Genomic DNA, 22,281 nt, shown 5'->3' with positions numbered 1-22,281 from the left:
AGCTCTCTATCCCTGCATGGGGTCATGGGCTGGCTGGAGACTCTGTGCCTCCACACCATTTTATTTCCCGCTAATAGACAAAGCCCTGCTCTTTGTCCAAGTGTTCAATCACAATGAGAGGGATACACATGGAGTGCATCTCTTTGACCTGACTCATATCCCTGTGAGCACATGAGCAGAGACAGAAAGAGAGGGAGTACAGTGCTGTCTGTGGTCAGCCATTACAGAGATGCCTAAAGCTTTTACAGTACCAGTCCAATTATGGCTATGCATCCGCTTATGCTTAAGCCCATTTGCTTTTACTTAATGCCCAAACTATTCCCCGATGCTTTGTTCTTTACTCTAAACGCAAATCTTTCTAGCCATCTCTTATTCTTTCTCCCCTTTCGTCTCCAGGCTGAGTGTCTCCTCTTTCTCTCCACCTCCCGCTGACCATGTAAGCTGCTTCTCACCACTGGCTGTGGGGTCAGTAACCCGCCGGAAGTTTTGGCTTTGTTTCTCTCTTTTTTTTTTTTTTTTTTACCTTAGCCTGGAACAAAGGGAAAAACATTCAATAGTTATTGATTTGGAGACATACAACTTTTACTGGAGATCCCATTTAATCACAAAAGCTGATTTATTGTAGGCCCTCTGACAATCCCATTAAATTGCTGTCTAGCTAATCAAGTCAATTCTTTCTCCTCGAGGACTAATCTTTTATAGGGACAGCAGAACAAATCCTGGCAGTAACAGGATTGGCGGGGAACTGGAAGGTTCAGGGCTGCCTCACCCTACCGTAAATGACAAAAAAATCTCACAAAATGATGAAAAATATTCACTCTGAGTTTGGAGCTAGTTATCTACGCTGCTTTACCTTTTGGTTTCACTGGTAAAGCAAACAGTGGATTAATAATTCTTTTCAGGGGATTGTGTTCAGAGAAAGACATTTTTGAGTTGATAGTTTATCCAGCGTAACGCTCAATAAATTGATAAGCCATTTTAATTGCCAAGTCAAGCCCACTCACATGTTTTCTGCTTTTTTAAATTTGACTTACAGATGTTTTGATGACTTGCTTTGTATTTATCCTCAGCTGTTAACTTACTTATACATCTTGTGTATGTATGTTTTCTGTGCAGCTTCTCTTTAGGTTTGAATGAAGTGATAGCAGAGACAGTAGCCCCTAAAGCCTCTCATAATGAAATTGTTCTAGTAAACCTTTATGTTTCTTCCCTGCTCTTTGTGTGTGTGTCTGTCTCTACTTTATGAGTCACTCACCCATTGGGCTCCAGCACATCTACTAAATGAGGTGGAAACCCAAAAGAAATGATGATGAAAACCTGGGGACGCATGACCGAATTTTATGACGTGCTGATAAAAATTCACTAGCTCTCCTTTCATTGGATAACGTCAGGAAAGATACAACTGAAGATGTTATTGCTTTTTTTTTCACTTTCCTATCATTTTGAGACATCCAACCCCTCATTGTTGTTCCCATCATTAACATCATCATTTATAAACATTGCGTATTCCACTTTTGCGTGAACTTAACATTACACAAAGACTAGTACTTCTCCAGTTGTGTGTCACAACACATCATTGCGTTGTCAGTTTTTCTGTGAAGGAAAATGTCAGTTATGGCATTTCCATTAGTGCAAAATATTGTTATTTCAAATTGTTTGTGGTAGGGAGCTATAATTGCTTGCTGTTGCAGTACCTTTAGGAATTCAATACTGTCAATAGAATGCAATTCTCTGTCATTTACTATTAGTCAGCTGAGCATGTTCCTTTTGATTGTCATCTGCAGTGAAACACTAAGTGGGCTGCAGGGTATCCACCTGCATTGTGTTTTCAGTGAAGCTGGTTTCACTGTAAAATGACAAATTTCTGTGTAGCCCATCTTTGTGTATAGGAATAAAACGGAGACATTTATTCCAAGCTGCTTATCTCAGACACTCATCGATGCCAGAGTTAGAAGAATGTGGCTCTTTTATATCAATAATGTTATATTCACATTCCTGTTTGAGTCAGTGGATATAGCCGTGTTATGGGGTCAGGTAACACATGTAGTAATAAGGTATCCTGTGTAGATCCAGGCCTGACACAGCCAAGACACACACAGGACAGAGTGCTGTCTCTGCAGGCTGCTCCAGAAGTCCAGCTCAGCACCTCTGGACCTCAGTGGAACGACCATTGATTTGATCTCCTCACTTATTCCTCAATTGACATAGATACACTGTGTCACAGCTCCTTGACAGAATAAATCTTAGTCAGTCTAAACAGGCGTATTGTCAGCAGACATTTTAAGGTTTTTCCTTTGGTGTTTATGTAGATTTTCAGCTCCTAATTCAATAGCAGCACTGCTTAGCTTCAGATGCCGATTGCTTTTCTCTCCTCTCATTTGCATATTAAGAGTGGGTTCCCACTGAAAAGATCAAGGCAATCTATGTGTGGCCAATGCTGGACTGCTGCCAGGAAGACTCTGTCGATTCCATTAAAGGTGGGGCCAGGTGTTTGTCATTACCTTTATTGATAACCACGGGGTCAATACTGTGATTTATTCTGCTGGGATAGGGCTAAGCTTTAGTCACAAGTTTCACCAGAGCCTTGATCAATAGTACACAATGGATAAGTATAACATGACCACACATAAACTGAGAGCATCAGCAAAGATATAAATCTGTCACAAAGTTTTGTGATCTGATGCACGTTGTAACTGTAGAGAAACTATATAAAACTGTTGTGTGTGTTTGATTTCTATTTAAAAGTCCTTGGCTCTTGTGGGTGTCTGTCTTTCACTACTGGCACTCTTTCAGCATTACTTTCAGCTGACTCCCCACAACACCCGTTTATGTCACGTGAGAGATCTGTTGCACAACTTCGAACTGTTAATTGTGGATGAGCTGCCTCAAAGGCTCATATGTCAGTTCCAGCCTAGTTGTTAGAAACTGATACAGAGCCGAAGCCACTTGACTGACTGCATTCATTAAGGGTTTTTACATACCAGAGTAGGTTTGAATTAAGTCTGGGTGATTCTAATGTAAATGTTGTGTTGTGAGTCAGATAAAACTCACTGCATATTATTTTATGTTTTTACACTAGTTAAATATGTGAAACAACATGCAAAGCCTTTTGAACCTATTGTAAAGTATAGCCTGCCAATGTGTTGAAAAATGTTTTCAATTAAAACATAAAGCTTCTCTGTTGCCTATAAAGAGTAGCGTTGAAGTCGGTGCAGCTGTTTGTCTGCAGCGTTGTGTCCAGAGCTGGACATTCCTCTGGTGGTTGTGGTCTGTAGGAGGAGGGCACTGACAGCACCCTCTGAATAGACGCTGAGTCGCCGAACTGGACCAAAATGTAATTACCTCTCGCTCACAATGTCACACTGCAGACCTGAGCCTGACAGCAGCTTCAAAATGGAACACGCTGGGATTGAATTAACCTCCAGCTGGGAACGGTGTTGTTGTGTGTGTTGGTGTGAACTGCTCCCACACAGTTTCCATGAGTGCAATTCTCAGAATTTTCTTGAACTTGCGCTGTCACACTATTATGCAGTACAGAATCAGTTTTCGAAATTGCCTGTGCAAGCAGTGCTATTTTGTGATTTTTGGCCCAACCAGCCGGCCACAGAAATCCACTCAGACCGCTGAATAGTGTAATACAGTCTCACACTGACATACTTGGCTTTCTGGGTGTGAAAACTGGTCACCAACATGCAGAGAATATTCTCCCTCCTTGAGCTTCACAGACTCATTGCTGTGATAAGCCAATAGATCCAATAGCTGTGGCGCTATTAGAGTCAGTCTATTCCAGTGAGCGACAGTAATTTGCTGCTCTCAGTATAAACCTTTGTCACAGACTTTAACATCTAACAGATTATATGCAGTCACTTATTGAGATTGATTAATATTTTCATGATGTGATTTATTTTCTGGGGAGTGTACAGTATGCGCTGGCTGAATGGGCTAATGTAATGTAATGGGGACTTAAATGAGCCATTAATCTGGCAGACCGAAGGGTAAAGGGACAGCACAACAGGGATCCAGGGAGCATGATGTAACCAAGATGTAGGAAGCTGCAGATGATCGCAAATTATTTGTGATTGCATACTTTAGAAGAAATAGCTTTAATTTACATTTCCCCTTCAAATAGTGCATCCATCAAATTTCTTATAACACATTATGTCAGTACTAAGCAGCGTTCTTTTTTCCCCCCTCAACTGTTGAATCAAATGCAGCTTATTCATAACACAAGGCCAGAGGCAAACTGAGGATTTGAGAAGAGATACCAGGTGTTTGAAGATGGGAAATTGAAAATAGAGATAACAATGTTGAGGAGAAGGAAACGAGGTGGTAATACACATTTATCTACAGGAGGCGTTAGGTATTATAAATGACCCTGTGAGACCAGAGAGGGAGGTCTGAGCCAGTGAGCTGTCGGGGGCTTCCTGGCTGTATAATTGAAAATCATTCAGACAGCTGTACAGTTTAACCTTGGAGGACCATGTCTTAGTCACTAATTGATGGGTTTGCATGTACAGCAGTTGAAAAGTGAAGAGTGAACATTGAACAGGTGAGCGCCTTTATGGAAGAACTGTGTTTTATGAAAGCATTATAGTACACCAGAAAAGTGTGTCAATGTCTTTCTGATGTCGCTTGACATTTTCCTTGAATCTTTTCAGTCATACATTTACACAATACACAGCTGACAGGACTGACTCATTGTGATGTTTGTAACATCTATACGTGGGCTGATTTCTAACATCTCTGCAAACCCTCACAATGCTGTAAACCAGCCTCCACCATCATACTGTCTGATATAATAATCCAATTTCCAAAGGGCCTTATGTTTGGGAACAACACATCCTGCAAGGCCAGTGAGTGAACTCCAGAAAGTCATAGATCTCTCTGGCCAGTCGAAGCAGAATCCTGTCTCCTTCCTCCATGCAGCAGGCTGGAGCGGTGTGGTCGTCTCTTTCCTCGTGGAACCAGATGCATTATTGATGGATGGCTGATTGGGAACTCAATTACACAGAGATTACTGGGCTGGCAGACACTGGGACACCACTACCCTGTCAGAACTATTGAATTAGAGCACAGGAGAGGAGGGAAAGTGTCCTTCAGAGACGCCTGTCTTCTCTCCAGACCTCCTGGGGATGCCAAACGGCCACAGCCTAGTTCATTCTCTGACAGATGACCTTCCCAACAACTGTAGCTTTAGTTTCACCGCCAGCTGGCTGGATAGTGCTGCAGTGAGCTGCAGTGATACGCACTAACCTTCATCTGGACATTGTGGTGTGGTTGTACACTTCACGGCTGTGGTTTGCAGCGGGTGCACATGCACACATTTATGTATTCCAGTATAATTTGATGTATAAAATGACAGCTGCTCTTCCTTTAGTCGACGCAATGATGAGAAAGGCTCAGAATGTGAATGTATGTGCATAAATATTGGAATTTCACCAAATCTCATTCATATAACATGGCCCACCTGAATGAGAATCATGCCTTGCAGGGTCGTATGCTATTACAAGTTTAATGTGAAATCGGGATCGAAGAAGATGAGAGAAGGGGGGCTCGGCATCTGAAATGGAAGCATTCATCTTCCTTTTCTGTTGGTCAGCAAATGTGTTCAGAGGAAAGGAAAAAGCAACCTGATCTTGAAAAAAAGAAATCATTTTATACCAGATCACATGGTGGAGCCTATTTCTCCTCTTTGGTCCGGTACAACTGCCTGTCGTAGGCTTCTGCTTATTGTGTTCATCGGTGAAGCAATGAAAGGCCGATTTCATGTGTCTGTGGTTTCACATTTCTGTTTCTAGAGCTTTTTCTTTGAGGAAACTATTTATTTTAGACAGTCATTTACAGATGCAGTTTTCTTCCTGAATCATTTGTGAAGAAAGCACATGTGTGATCATGGACAAGGTTTTTCCATTCCTTAAGTGTCTTCTTCTATTGTTGCTATGTCAGTGTGTCAGTGAAGAGAACGACTCTTGAAAGAGACCATTGTTCAGGTTTGCGTCGTCAATGGAGACGGGTCCATAGCTAGGATTAGTTGGACAACAGGCAGCTTTCACCAGGCTCCTGTTTTATCCAGGTCTTCTCCAACAGGCTGGACACTTTCGAAAAGACACCCTGGTGAGCCGTGCCCCGCTCTGTTGCCCCTGTTTCCCTGAACACTGGGCATGAGTTAGCCCCTGGAGAAAAGGTTTAATAAGGAGTGGAGAATAGCCATTAGCTCCCTACCAACCTCTGTTGATGGAGGAGAAAATAGAGGGACCAATAGACCAACAAGAACTATTGGAGCCTGTGACAATCACATCACGGAGAAACTAATTCCCTTCCCTGAGGTTGAGCCTATCCACCAGTTCTGAGCAAAAACACTCTGCCTCAATCACTGCAAAATTTCAATAGCCAGAGTTTAAAAAAAAAAAAAAAATTATGGTATTATCTGATTTATGCTGTTTAATTCAGCGGATGGTTTTAGAGGTGTGTGCATGTGTATGTGTGTGAGCTCCTGATATGCCTTTGCTCATGTCTCTGCCATTTTCTGTGCACTTAAGGTTAAGCCTGTGTCCTCTCTTTATTACCTCTTTAATACACCCAAACATGCATGTATGTGCACTATGTATGTTCTACGTGCACACACACAAGCTACAACTACCACATTTCCTCCAAGTGCTGTGTGGTGTTACTGGATACACTCACACTCTTCTATTTTGCATGCAGATGGCAAACATTGATTTCCCTCATGCTTGCCCTGCATATATGAATTGTGTTCTGAAAATTCAGTCAATTTCAATCAATTTTCCAGAAGTATTTTCTGTCACAAACAAATCTATCAAGAGCTGCTGGTTTGAGAGGATGGTGATTGAGTCATAATTAAGTGAGATTTTATCCAAACATACCCGTACCACTCTAGTGGCCTGAAAGAGGAAATTTAATCAATATCCTATAAATTATTTTCCGGAAACAAGCAGGAAGTAGAGCTCAGTTAACTTGTGATAACTGACACCTAACTAAAGCAAACTGTGGTAACAGTTTCATTTAAAGTGACTTCACAAAATTGCAAAGAACTTTCACCAAAGCCAGTCTGTGTTATTTCAGTTTTTAGTATCAGTTCACCATTATATGGCTGCAATTTGCAACGTTTTTGTGATTCTGAGTTAACTGCATGCCTTCTTTCAAGCCACCTAATTAGGCTGAAAATGCACAGTGTGCTCTGAGTCATTGTTCAGCCTGATGCCAAAAGACTAAATCCTTTGGAAGATATTTGAAATGATGAATACATTCATGCAATTTGAAGCTGACCTGTTCACAGTGAATAAATGCATACCATTATTTAAGGAAATCATCTTCATTAAGTAAGCATTTTTGCAAATTAATGTCAGCGACTTGTAGCGTCAAGTTACAACTTGCCTCAGTAAGCAAGGTTCTGTTTTGCATCAGTTATCATTTTTGATCAACCTTTCCTAAAGAGAACTGTGCCTCTGGTATATGTCATTAGGTGCATTATTGATTTTTTTATGTGATTAAAAGCACACATCTGTGCAGATTCAAGGTGAAAGAGGCCGTTATGTACTAAAAAATGCACACACAAGCACACAGACAAAGCAGATTGGTTGGGGAGAACTCTGAGGTTAAATCATGTTCATTCAATTCAGATGAAATTTATTCATATGGCATTGAATTGCAATATAAGTAATCTTATGGCACTGTACATGTGAGGATCAAGACCCTAAATTCTATCTAGAAATGCAACAGTTTCCTCATGAGCAAGCAGCTGGAGACAACAGAGCGGAAAAACTCCCCTTTAACAGGTAGAAAACTCCGACAGAAACAGATCCAAGGAGGGTGACTGTCTGACTCGACCGGTTAGGTTGAAGGAAAGAGTGGATACTAGAGAAAAGATGACAACTGAGAAATAACAATAAATATTGATCAGTCAATAAGCACAGATTAGAATCATGCAGCTTCTAAGACAGGGATGTCTGCAGAAAATTACAGGAGAGAGGACAGAGAGGGCAAAGCAAAAACTATTAGAGAGAAAATGCAAATTTAATGGCATGCAATAGTGACAGAAATGTGTGGGGTGTAAAATAAAAGAGAAGTGCTTAGTGCATCTGTGTCTTATTGATAGTAACTAGTGTTAATGTGTAAACTAGTGGATTAGCTCATTGTCTTTAATTACAGCTTAGAGTTGGCCGGCTGGAAGGATCCGTGCAACACTTGTTTTAAGAGGTTTTAATCCAGTGGCAACATTAGCTAATTATCCCACAAGTAGCACACACCATCGTCACACTATATTTGTGTTTTTGCCAGTAATTTCAGTTCATTTTATTGTACATTAGAATTAGCAAGCCAAATGTCTTTCACTGATGAAATTGTGAAAACCTCTGCACCAGGAAGTAACAATCAATCATATCAGGACTGAATCTTCTCAGCACTTTCTCTCCTTTCTCTCTGTTTTGTCAATAGAAGTCACCACAATCTGCCGCAGATTGCAATTTGAAACAGCCAGAAGCCCTTTAAAAAATCTAAATTCAACTCCCTGACCTCCATATGTCCAAAGTTCTGCTTCCACGCCGTCGGACTGCATGCCTGCATGGTGTGGAAAGTTCAGGTTTCCCAGTTCCCAGTGTCACATGTCCGTTTCCAGATTAACAACATGCATGGACGTGACCACAGACCCTCTGACACTACACACTCATGCCAATCGTGTGTGCAACAGAGAAAGTCCCCATGTGCACAGGATGAATTGGGAGCCGGCGGTTTAACATGTTTAAAGACATTGTTCGGCTTCCTTTCTTGGTAGTTCCTCTCTGGTCATAGGTCATGATTAGCAGCATAAAGGCAAGGTGTTAAGAGTTTCTTTTTAATTCTACAAACACACAGTCGTGGGACTTAAGTTTGTGTCTGAGACTTTGCAGCGCACACAGAGAGGAAACTGAATAAAGTTTCTATAAAGTCTCAAAGTTTTAGCAGCCACTAACATATCCTTATGTTTTTCAAAGGCTCACCCACGTCTGAAGTGTGAGGCTATTCATCGACCTGTGAAGTCTGTGAGTGTCTTATCACTTCAAAGCGGTAAATCTGATGTGTCTGTTAAGTTTTGTGAATGACCTCTGTGGTGTGTGTGCGTATGTGCTGCGTCAGTATCTGAGCGCTGTCAGTGTGTGTAGTCATGTCACAGGGTTTAACCCCGCCGCATTGATCCCCAGGTTGCTCAGGGCTGCCGCCTAATTCTCCAATTTTCAGCTGTTAGAGATAGAATTGGAATAATAAACAGCTGAACCTCCCACTAATAATCCCGCTGACCCCCCACCCCCCACCCCACCTACACACACACACACTTAGTCCCTTCCTCCACTGATAGGTCGGCCCTCTTCAGGACAACTGGGCCTGGGGTAGAGTTTCTCTGTCTGCCCTGATCTCAGCCAAAGCCACAGCACTCGCTCCCCTGCACTAATGAAATGATATCGGCCAGCTTTGAAAGCCTGGAACTGATTATCACCACCAGCACACACACATAAACGCTCGTTTGTGCGTGGGCTGTTTGTAGATACATAAAAGCACACACACACACACACACACACACACACACACTGGCTACACGCACCCATCAGAGTATGCATATAAGTGTGCACACTAAACCTTTAGTTGGTGGATCAGTTTTCAACATCTAGTTTCCTCAAACAGTCTCTTTGAGCTTTGAGATGCTGTCACAGGAGAGGTGGGGGATACAGGAAATTACATGTATGGCGTGTTTTGAAAAACAAAATGTGACAAATTTGTCTTGCATCCTTTCCTGCTGGTGGACACATATGTTCGAGTTTGACTGTTTTGTTTTGCATAAGTAGCGTGTTGCTCTGGCCAATTCTCACAATTCTACAGATAATTAGCGTCATGAGGTTCAAGCTTCAGTTGCTTTCTGCAAAATCAGTTACTGTTACAACACTGTAACCTTTTTTTAATCTTTCAGCCGTGAAAGCAGCTACATTCCACCTTAATATGTTATTTTTTTTTTTAAAGTCTGTAAAGATTTTTTTGAACATTTTCTAAAAATGTAATATCAATATGATTGTGACCCTCCGTTATACATTTTGATGGCCAATTTAAGGATCTTTTTAGTCAAGGCAATTCTTTTAATGTTTAGAAAGAGTTTCTTTGCCCTTATTGTACGAACAACTCAAGAGGAGAAAAGGTGGTAGAGGAAAGGAATGACATGCAGCAGAAGGCCTTGTGTTTGTGCTTTACAATGCGAGCTACTGAATAACACTGGAAAAAAACATCATGTTGGAAGTTAGACATTGTGTGTGAAATTTGCTGAATTAAAAAAAAAAAAAAGACTGACAAATATGTTTAACAAGAAATCCGTTTTTGGTCATTCAGCTTGTGCAAAAATGACTAAATGTGACATTAAATCATGTGATCTTCCAAAATGAAGAATTTATGTAATGTCAGAAGCTACAATCACAAACATTTTTTCAAACATTAATCACCATATCTATCCTGTCTGAATTTGCAGCTCGTAACTTTACAATTGAGAATTACCCTGCCCATAACAGTTTCTAGATGTTCAAGTGTGAAGGAGTGCAGGTCTCACCTACTGTATGTCCACATTAGAACTGTAGCTTTGACTCCTTTGGTCTCAGGTGAGGATTTATGCCCATACAGCCATTAATCGTGGTTTGTTGCTTAGCTAATCACCCTGTGGGCTGCTCTGCATGCAGATTTTCATTTAACCAAATTAAAGATAAGCCTGATTCATCAACTTGGCTCAATAAAAACGGCTGACCCGCTAACACGGTTCATCACTGGACGAACAACCTGCTGAATGGAGGTGTTGCACCGCAGTACGAGGTCAAACGCTAGTGTGTTGACCTGTAGCCTTTGTCCATTCAGTAGCCATTTTCAGTCGTCATGGCTCTTTTGTCTGCCTCTCATATCTCCATTAACCTCCAATACACAAGCTTCTATTCCTTTACCCAAGTTCCCCAGTATTCACTGGACATGCATGTCTGGGCTGTTACAGGTGAGCTGAAATATCTGTACACATGTTTGTGAAGGTAGACTGGCACCTGTCAAACTCATATTTCACACAGGAACTAGTCTGTGCAGGAATTACCTGCTCTGTCTGTAGCTCATTGGAATTCTTTTTCTTTTCTCAATTTTTGACTTGTTTTGAGTCCCGAGGCCCTGAAGCCTTTGTGCTGCAGTAGTGCTGGGCTCAGCATGCTGCCTGTGTCCACACACTGCTGCCTCAGCACTAATAAGGCAATAGAGTGATAGAGAGCGCCAGTTGTCTGCTTTCAACGTCCCTACTCAACCATACCCTCACCTCACCCCCACAGAGACACCATTAGCAAATCTATTGAGAATGCCATATTAGGGAAAACATCAAGGAGTCTAATTGTGGTTCTGAATTGGGACTCGCTGGGTGTGTTAAGTTTTGTAACCACACTAATGAGTTGCACTGTTTCCTCCAATGGGTTTATTGCCCTACATTCCGATTCGAGCCATGTCACTGACCACTGAGGCATCTCCCAAAATAGCTCAACCCACATGTCATGTTACAAACAAGAATTTTCAGAGGCCATGTGCTTCAAGGGTAATTTGAGTTTATCACAACTTGGGCTTTATTTTTTAATTTTTTTTCTCTATTATTTCTGATTATTGTAGCATTTTAGCTGCTAAAGAAATTACTAGAATTTGAGAACATGCTGACTTTGATACAAGAAAGCCCAACAGGGTAAGAAATATGAGCAGTCAGGCTTGTAATTGATTGTAACTTTGTAAACAAGCAAATATTACAGGCTGTAAACAAGAAAACATTACATAAGAACAATGTGTGCATGCACGCCGCATCAATGTTGATCCAGGGAGTCGGCTGGAATTTTATTGAAGTTTATATGGGACAGTTTATCTCCTAGCAAGTGGAATTAATTTAGAATATGCTCATGTTTCTTACATTACCTGACTTTGTTGTTGCATTCACAGACCTCAGCAGTAAATTTTGTGTAAAGAATGGTTAAATTTATTATTGGAATAATGCTTATTAAACCTAAAATTATTCCTTTATTGATAAACAGCAAGGTTATATTATCACAGGACAGCACCAGTACAGGATGATTCATTACATGTCAACATGCCTCTGGGCAAAGACTTTCCATAATTCTCTCACATGATAAAGTGCATGGGATGTTCTGGACACCTAACATATGATCACAGTGTCCCTCTCTATTTTCAGCCGGTCCGCTGACTCTGTGTGCACACTTCCATATGAATATTTGTGTTGACTGTGTGTATATGTGAATGGTGTCCTGTAACTTGTGTAACAGGGAGGCTATGCTGGAGTACCGGCTCCGTGTAACAGGAGGAGATGACTGGGCCATGTGGACCCTCGGTGCAGCGCTAAAAACAGCCTGACAGCTGTGTGTGAAGAGTGAGTAAATGAAACTGAAACAGCACCTGACCATGAGGTAGGTGGAGAGCATTTCTGAGTGACATGAATATTGGACAATAAACACATTAAATATATTTAACACACGTTAGTGTGATATTTACTACACTGTTTGTATTATTAGCTTTGAAGTATGTTGTTTTTTGAAAAGTGTCAGTCAATGCCAGAAGCTTAATCAACTAAAAGACATTTTTTACAGAAGAATCCAACCTTTCTTATTTGTCTGATATTTATCAATTTCATCAGTGTCATAGTAACATGTATGCATTTAAACTTACAAGAAGTGCAAGAAAATACAACTTGGAATTCATTATATAACAGTTAATAATAAATTATTTATCTAGCACCAAGTCCAATTTAAGTTACAAAGTGCTTCACATGGCAGCAAAATAGGCAGACAAAAAGTCATAAATAGAAATAAAACACAACATGGTGTAAATAACAGCACTGTTAACAGTTAAAACATTAGTGTAGGAAATATAAAACAGTTCAAAGGAAATTAAAATTCTAGTAAAATCAGGAAACACTCTCAGACAAGAGTATGTTTTAAGAAGAGACTTAAGAAGAGATCACTGTCTCTGCCAACCTTATTTCCTTGATCATTCCAGAGCCTTGGGGCCCCGACTGCAAATACTCTGTCCCCTCTAGTTTTCAGTCAGGCCCAAAAGACCTCCACCCAAAAGATCTCAAGGCCCCTTTTCGACCAAGCAGTGCTGGTTCGGAGCCAGTGCCTGACTTAGCACCAGTTCTTTGTGTTTCCACCAACTAAGCACCGGCTCCCGGCTTCAAAAACTCCTGCTTTTCAGGCACCAACTCTTTGCTGGACCAGAGTTAAGAACTGAGTACGTCATGGGCTGGGAGGCGCAGGGTTACGGTGACCAATGCTCAACAACACAGAACCGCCATTTTTAAACAGCAAAGTGAGTAGTAGTAGTAGTACTAGTGTTTAGTGTTAATGTTTTGAAAACCGGTTAATATGGACACCAAATCCAAGCAGCAGTGGTCTGAGGAGGAGACCCAGTGCTTGCCGACACTGTGGTCTTCATATGAAATTCAGTTGAAGTCAGAGGGAGCCTCTCAGAACGATCCAGTGGGAGATGGCTGCAGCTGGGTACGAGCAGACCCTCGACTGACTTCTCAGTAAACTTAAAAAGCTCAAAAATGACAACACGGACCGGAAAAGGGAGCTGGAATGGAGCAGTGGTCGGCCCAAAAAGAGTCCCCAAGGGGTAAAACTGCAAACTGGTGCATATAATGCTAAAAGGTTGGATATATAACTAGGAGAGAGACCATGAAGTGACTTAAAATTAATTAGTATAAGTTTAAATTCTATCTTAAAACATACTGAAAGCCATTGTAAAGAGGCTAAAACAGTAATAATAGAAATAGAAGCGTGCAAAATGATCTATGTGTCTTTAAAAGGCAAAATAGTTTGTATTTTGGAAATATTGAGTGCTGCTTAAAACTTAGATTACTGTTGAAGCAGATTCTGAGATTCCTTACGACAGGCTTATCGAGATCTAAAGAGAACCAGCTGATGTTAGAATCTGTCTGGCTATGTGCTGCAATCCAATAGTGAGAATGTGTGTTTTGTTTGAATTTAGCTGAAGGAACTTATTTGACATCCATTAAGAGAACTCAGCATACTGGGCTCTGAGGATCTAACAGACAGACAGTTAAGAGGACCGGTTACTCTATTATTTAAGCACTTTTACTGCATGTTTGCTGTTTTTCCAGGTGTTTGATGGGAAGTTGATCCGTTTCATCTGTGTGTGTTCAGTGGACAAACAAGGCTAGATTCTCCCAGTAAAGAAGAGCTACATCTTCTGGGAATTTCAGTGAGGTCTTATTTTTCTACTCCACTGACCTGCTACTCATCCTATAAAGTCTGTATTTTGGATCCATTGAGTCTTGTTCAGAGTTTGGAAGTCATTTTGCGGTGAGGAATAGCTCTGATGCCTCTTGAATTCACAATTTCTGCTGTCAAATTTGTTATGGGAAGAATGTTGCACAACTCGTCAGATTGCAGGCAACCTTTTAGAGAAGCCTCTACCAGCACTGTTGTTTTCTCTGCAGTTGTCTTTCTGGAGACATATGGATCCTGCAGCTGTTTGATGCTGCAGGTATTCGATGAACTCAAAACAGCTGGAAGCAACAGTCTAAACGTAAGCACATGTTAATGTTTTGTCAAAAAAAAGTGAATTATTTCTATTATTGTTGAAAAAGATGTCATTAATCTGAGCTGTTAGTTTTTCTTCATCACAGTAATGTTTCATTGTTATGGACATCTTATTTTTTAGGCTAATAGATGAATAATTCTGTAGTAAACAGTACTGATGATAAAAAGTGGGAAAAGCCTTCCCTAAAGCACACAACTGAAGTCCTATTGCTGGTGCGTCCCTCTTCATTACTGAGACTGCATGCAGTTCAAAGTTGTTATGTGTTGAAAGGGATGCTGAAATGTTACTAGGTCCAGCTTTAAAGAGGCTAAAATAATAGGCGATCGGGCAGCATGTGCAGAACAAAAAAAGCACCATTTACTATGACAAAAATAAGGCATTTCCTTAAAAACATCTACAAGTTAACCCTTTAAAGGGTACTGAAAATTTCAACCCTAGAGTGGTATTGGAGGACGTAATATTTTTTTATTTTTGTGACATTTTCCAGAATTTTTAATTTTCATGTTGAAATTCAAGGTCAGTGAAGTTACCATATATGGTTCCTTGCCCTTTAGTGGTTAAAAAAAAAAAACTGTCCAAGAAATGTAAGTATCATCACTTAGTACAACTACTCAATTGTAAAATTTGTGAATTTCGTCAACTAACCATGGTTAGTTTTGACGTTTCGACCGCAAATATGGAAGAGGCACCTGGTGGCGCAGCTTGGTACTCTAGCTACTGTACAATACATGTTCCGACATGCATGTAGAGAATCCAGGTTTTACATCTTTTGGAGTTTAGGGGGAACATGCAGAAATCCTTTTCTTTTTTCTTCATGCATTGCAGAACTGTTCAGTTCTCAAGCATGGACACTGGACTGATTTTAAGAACTTGAATAACTTGAATTGCGTGTTATCTTACTAATTACATGGATTGCATCAGGGTCAAAAAATAATTCATTGTGACGTCCCTAGTGCCAATACATGGCTGTCAAATGCCAAATTTGGAACATAGGGTTGGTCATATATCCTCACACAATGAGTAGCGGCACTGAGCACACTGCCAGTAAGCAGCAATCCAGTCAGAACTAAGAAAGAAATTTTGCTGAATATTTAGGCTGCTTTCCAAATCGCATACTTTTTCTTTAACCTTTAGGTACCTAGCACAGCTGCCCTCACAAATTACATACTGTTACATGCATATGCATACAGTTATTACATACTACTTTGCCATAATATTGTGCCTTAAACTTTGACCAAATCCTCTGTCTATCTGCAACTTAAGTTTGTTTATACTTGTGTGAGACACCAGGACATATGTGACGCAACTATGCAGAGGATTGTAGGTCAGAATGGTCAAAAAGCATGCTGGCTTGCACAGTGCAAAGTGCATGTAGACGTAGCAGGACATGCTGGTATTTTTGGCGTAGTGCATTTGACATATGTTTTGGAATATACACAAAAGTTCATATACACTTGTAATCTTCTATTATAGATTAACTGAAACATATTTATCTTTGTCACAAAAAAGTCATGAATTTTGATTCTTTCATTGATTTATTTTAGGTCTTTTGGAAATAATACAAAACCTGTTGAGTCAAAAATATACATTCATCAACTTGAATTATCAGTTTTGAGGTGAAAACGGCCACATGACATTTAACCAAATATTAGACCTGCTATATGTATATGCATGCTGCCCATATATGCATGGTCTTTACAAGTGTATGTAAACTATAGCTATTGGAATGCATGCTAAATTTGATGTGATTTATTAGGGTGCTAATGGAAGCAGGTGTCGTGGTTGAAGTAAATCATGTTGTGTATTTAGTGCCAGCCAGATGTTTTTTTCCCAAATTATAAGTTGGTCAAAAGATTGACCAACCATGTTGAGTTTGTGTTTCTGCATCTTCGCTGTTGATCCGCCTGTCACAGTCTGATAACGTAGAGTATCTTGGATCAGGGCTTTGCAATGACTGGATTGCTGGGAGTGCAGGTTTGTGGTTGAGGTAGCTCTTAATCAGTACATACCTTTCAAACCGGCTGGCTGCTAGCTAAACCACATTGTCTTGTTTTGTATTTGTCATTGTGTTACATACACAAGGTGGGATGTGTGGGTGTGGCAGCTTTGGAATTGTTGGAAGGCGCCTTTGATGGAGCAGAGCTGAGAAACAAATAGGTTATGTAACTGTTAGCGCAGTATTTTTTCCCCTGCAAGTTAGTAATTAATTAAGCAGCGTAATTACTTTTTAACTAGTAATTGATTCCATTTTTGTAGCATCATCTATTTTAGTCTTTCAGAGAGGGAATAAGATAGTCCCTCGGCATGTTCTCACCACAATCTGACTGCTGTTGATCTTTCTTAATCCTCCCAGGCACAAACCAAACTTGCACTGGTCATTTCCCTCCAACCAAAAAACTCTCTCCCCACTGTCCTCTGTGTCCAGGCTTCAGCTTGAGTCTCCTCTCGCTCTCCTTCAGAGGATGATTGGTCAGTCCCAATCCCTCCATGCTACCCTCCCCTCATTCTCTCTCTCTCTCTCTCTCTCTCTCTCTCTCCCTACTTAAATACTTTTAGCATAAAGAGAGAGAAGGAGGGGAGGCAGAGGGGGATGGGAGATCAGTGGGGGAGGGTAGCTGAGTGCTCACTGTTGTCACTGGCCAGAGAGGGAGAGAGAGAGGGAGAGAGGGAGAGAGAAAGAGGGAGGGAGGGAGGGAGAGCAGAGTTGTGTCCCATATGTGGAAAAAAAGCATAGCAGTGCACACACGGGTCTGGTCTGCTCCAGGGATTATCGTACCGCTTTCTGATCTGATGGAGGACATGCAGGCATGAATAGGTAAGGCTGTCTTCTCTGCATCTATGTGTTGATCCGCTGTCATAGCCCGCTGCTCTCCCTGCTGTTTGACTTTCCAAGTTGGAGGAGGACCAGAGCCGAATGAGAGGCAGCTCTCCTCTTTTTTTTGGCCGTGAGAGACTTGCCCTGAGCAAACCAAAACTCCTAACTCTGCTTTCTCCCCCCTCAGCCTCCTCTCTGAACTGTGCCGGGACAGAGCTGTGTTTGTTTTAATTGGAAGCTGTGGTTTGCTGCTGTAGTGTAAGTTAGTTATTTGGGGCTGAGTGTTAAAAGTTGACTGTCAGTTAGAACGGAGGGGGGGGGTCGTGGTCGGAGACGGTGTTGTACGTGAAGCCTGTTGGTGTCCAGAGACAGCCGTGTGCTCATTGCGTAATTTCTTCTCCATGTGAACGGTACATGAGTGAATGTAAATTGGTTGTTGCCTTGTTTGTTTATACGCAGAAAGACTGTTACCATAGCAATAGCACTGCATTAAGCAAAATATTTGTGGTAAAAATTACATATTTGAGAGTATATGATAAACATTGTATGATTGTAGGCATATTTCCATATTTTAAAAACCAGAATGCAGTTTCAATGGTCAGATTTTTTCCCTCTGTAAACACTTTGGATTAAAACTGTGCTTTAACACAAATGACTACAGTGGAAAAAAAAAACATTTTCATGCAGTTGTTTTAATCTCATGAGCTTGCTCAGAGGTGCTTCATATTAGAATCAAACAATCGAAAATGGAAGATTAAACATAATCTGTGCATGATTAAAATGTGACATTTACAACTCAAACCAGAACAGAGATTTACCATGTTTCATTTTGCCTTATCTTTGAGACCTGACAAACACGGTTGAATTAATTGCTTTTCTGCGTTTTTCAAAAGTGCTATTTCAGTCTTTAATGCAACCGAATCAGAGGCTATATTTGTTTAAGTGAAACTTTGTCATTACAGGGAACATTTTTCTCCTCTGCACGTCGCTTATACAGCTCCAAAAGTGTTTAGGCTCCTAAGAATGAGGTCTTTATTGCCCCAGTGCACAGAGCAATGGTATGCATGAGTCTTTTTGTGAGGCAGACTTAGAAAGCCCTCTTTAGAGCTGGACGCAGCTTCACAATCAGCTTAATGCCTGCCTATAATGAATGCCCTTGTGTGCTTCAGTTTGGCAGACTGTGTGTATGTGTGCGCGCACGTGTGTGTGTGTGTGTGTGTGTGTGTGTGTGTGTGTGTGTGTGTGTGTGTGTGTGTGTGTGTGTGTGTGTGTGTGTGTGTGTGTGAATTCTGTTTTTGTTACACTGATAGGCTTCTCAGGTTGGTGAGTAATTCTATCATTCTCTGGTTCAGTTCTGCTTGGTGTGTTTGTGTTGCCGTGCGAGTTTGCCAGAAAGGCTTGGTTGACATGTGAGTGTTTGTCCAGACATTGTGCAGCAGCCAGTAACTGCCTCACCTCTTTTCTCTCTGTCTCTTTTTCTCTCTCTCTCAGGGCTGTTCTGTTGTCAGTGCAAGCTCATGCCAGTGATGGACTACAGCCGGACGGGCGCTAACCTTAGCTGGCATTCACAAAACAGCATTCCTCTTTACTGAGACCAGCTCCACAGAATGCTGAGTCCTATTGTCCCCTATAGTGAGTACACTATACCCTTCTTTCTCTCTATCCTACACACAAAACAGCTGCACTTGACTTAGTTGGACTTTGCCTGAATCAATAAGCCTCCACTCCAAAAGTAGGCAGCAGGAGTGAACACTGTGCTCTGTAGTTTGCAAACTGAGTGTGAAAAAAACACACAGGTAACTGAAAATCAGCCTCCGTGCAGAAACTTGACTTTTTCCTTGACGTGCACTGTGGAAACGCTAAACCCCGGGCACTGGCCCTGTCTGAATGTTTCATCAGCAGGCGGAAGACACAGATGGGGGAAGGAAGAGAAACAGAGGGAGGTTGGAGGGCTGATGGTTTAAGCTGTAGAAACCCCTCGGTTCTGCAAGTGTCAATTTACCAATACAGCTCAGGACTTACCACCACACATGCTGCCTCCTGCTCTCCCTCCTTTTTCCCCTTCTTTCTCTTTACTCCCTCCAGTGCTGACCTAATAACTGACGTGTCCAGCGTTGGCCTCCCCCCTCCTTTTGCACCCTCCCACCAGGTTTCATTTGAGTCCAGTGCTCTGGCTCTCCAAAACAGCATTGTTTGCCGGCCAGCATGGGGCTGCCTCCGTGGCCTCGGCCTCAAGAGCCCATTTTTCCCAGCTCTTTAACCCACCTCAAAGGAGCATTATTGGCATGACAGTTGCAAGAAAAGAGGGAGAAATCAAACTGAATGGTTAATTTAAAAAGTATGACTTCAAAATTGTTTATAGAACCGTCTGGTTGTGTTTTTTTCAGCATTTATATAAAGGGGTTGCAGAGGCTGCGTCGGCAACTGTGTGGGTGTGTGACTTCAAACCGGACAGAACAGCTTTATTAAAGCATCACAAGCAGATGTTTGACAGTAATCAAGACTCTTTGTTTGCTTTTTTGTAAATTCCCCTCTTGAAATGTCCAAATACATAGTTGACCTCTCGTGTTGTTATGAAACATGTCCTCTCACAAGTGGTTGATTTAGCGCCAGTTCTCACAGAATGTTTTTTCCCATTAAGCGATATTTATAGCTACAAATCCAATTAGGCTGAGTTGTTCAGATAACACTGAAAAATCATTATTTCAAGAATGTGCATATATGTTTGTGCTACCTCCAACCAAGACTTGTTTAGCTGGTTGTTCCATCAGCTCCCTGTACCCTGCTGGTCCATCCTGAATGCTCTCAGTGCTGCTAAAGTGGACGCACATCCAAGAATGTCACAGACTGCTGGTGGAATAGTTAGCATGCCTTCAGAGACGGCACACTGCTGGTCCTTTATGGGAATCTTTCAGTACACTACGCACTAGCCTTTGTGTGTGATTTGCTTTTATGATCGAGGCACACAATGCTGGTTTTCATCTTCTCTGTTCAACAGCTCGATGGATTTCCGTGTACAGGGTTGCTCTGTTCTGCAGTGTTTCTGCAGGTCTGAGATAGTTTCTGAACAGCCTGCTAGTGTGTATGTTATGTAGACAGAAGGATCGTATGAGCACACACAGCAGTGTTAGGTAGTCATGCTGTTTACTCTCAGACCAGTGACACACAAACACACCCCTGTGCTTGCTGGTGACACTGCAGCTCACTGTCTTTTAGTTAAAGACTGACTGTAGTCATAATTCTGCTGAGCACAATCCAACTGTGAGGGACTCTGCGTATGTGCAGGACATGCGAAGACTCTCACCTCCATGTTGGAATCCCCTTTGTGGGAATGTACAGCATTCCTGCTTCCTAACGTTACTTCTGACTCTTGCTTTAGGCATTTCTGTTCCTGCACATAATCGAGTCTCAGTTTATAAATGCACACAAGATGTCATACAGTTAGGACAAATACACAACAACACTCTTTAGTCTTTCTTATCAGGGCTACTCCCATTTATCTAAACTCAAGGATTTAGATCCCATGTTCAGCCATAGTGTACGTCTCATTCTTCCTTGGCGTGTCCGGCCTTGGTCCTCGTCTCCGGCCAGTCCAGAGTGCTTCAAGCTGGGGTGAACGGCTATGACCGAACCTGAGAAGAAACCTGAGAGAGATTCCAGGGGCCATGGATACTCCTGGAGGGATTTGGTGCAAAGAATCTGTAATCTGCACTTCAAACACACTCTTAAATCAGTCCCAGGCCGCCAACCCAGGAGTGCCCTAACTCTTGTTGCTGGGGGCCCCCACTGGTGTAGCGATACCTTTTCTTTTAAAACAACGCACAGACACACACACGCACACACAGAGCGACTACACACAAGAGTCCAGATCTGGCAGTTTTTATAGCTCTCCTCTGACTGACCCCTCTCCTTTCTCTCTCCGGCTCTGTTTTAATGTTTTGTGTGAGTGTCTTTGTGAATGACTCTTGCTAAGTCATGGAGCGGTTTGTATGGAGAAAAAAGAAGTAGGTCTCATTTTGGTCCCTGAAGGAGCAGGTTGGAGGGCCATGCCAGCGTCTAGCCTTATTGTAGGCAGAGTGGTATGAGTGGTGCAGTAGAGGGGGCCTGTGAGGCCCTTGAGTAAACACACAGCCCGCTAAAGTGTGTGTGAATAAGTGCTAGGATCATTAGTGTGGGTGTGAATGGGCTCTAATTAGCCTCCACTGTGTGTGTGGTTGTGTGTGTGTGTGTGTATGTGTGTGTATGTTTGCATGCATCTGCATCCACAAGAAAAGAAGGTTAGGGACCCAAGGCCCCGAGAGTCCACGGGCTATGTGCTCTGTATCTCCAAGGGTTTATCAGCTCATTAAGGAGACCTCCGCTCCCATTAAGGGTCCAATTAAGAAGCAGGGTGGTGAGGCTCATTTGGATGGTGGCAAAACACTTCAATGGATTCCTGAGCCAGCAGAATTCAGAGCTTGACAATGCGACGCGTCTTTCACACCCAGCACAGCTAATTAGTAAATGACTATAGTTGAGAAACAACATATTTTTATCATGCCGTTAGGCGTTTGTGTTGCAGTGATCATAAAATGCATCGGCAGGGAGGAAAGTGTTGACCGTTGAATATATTGAGCTTCCTCTAATTTGTGCGTGTACTAACAGAAAACAACAAATCCCAGAGCTGTCCATGTGCTGAGAGTATAAGCTGGGAGCACAGAGAGGCCAGGGGATTTGGACAGAATGGGGGGAATGCAACATGCTCACTGGGAATGAGGGAAATAAGGGGAGGTGGAGAAGCAGAGAAGCAGGGATAGAAGGAGATTGGACGGAGAAAAGATAGATCTGCAGAGGAGGAGATAGAGCGA

At 41.8% G+C, this 22,281-nt stretch overlaps 1 protein-coding gene across 6 annotated transcripts in view; it reads left to right on the top strand.

The window, feature by feature from the left end:
* The window catches only part of fignl2 (fidgetin like 2), a 51,482-nt gene that overhangs the window by 17,870 nt on the left and 11,331 nt on the right, over positions 1-22,281 (top strand). For 2 of the 6 annotated variants that reach the window (XM_023267829.3, XM_055012924.1), the window contains 2 exons: positions 12,318-12,421; positions 18,926-19,066. In XM_023267829.3, coding sequence (XP_023123597.2) covers positions 19,042-19,066 — 25 coding nt within the window. In that variant the 5' untranslated portion in view covers positions 12,318-12,421; positions 18,926-19,041. The other 4 variants (XM_055012925.1, XM_055012923.1, XM_023267830.3 and 1 more) reach the window with 4 other exon arrangements.

This window comes from Amphiprion ocellaris, chromosome 8 (assembly GCF_022539595.1).
Source record: "Amphiprion ocellaris isolate individual 3 ecotype Okinawa chromosome 8, ASM2253959v1, whole genome shotgun sequence".
NCBI lineage: Eukaryota > Metazoa > Chordata > Actinopteri > Pomacentridae > Amphiprion > Amphiprion ocellaris.
This window is presented reverse-complemented; position numbering and strand designations above follow the sequence as displayed.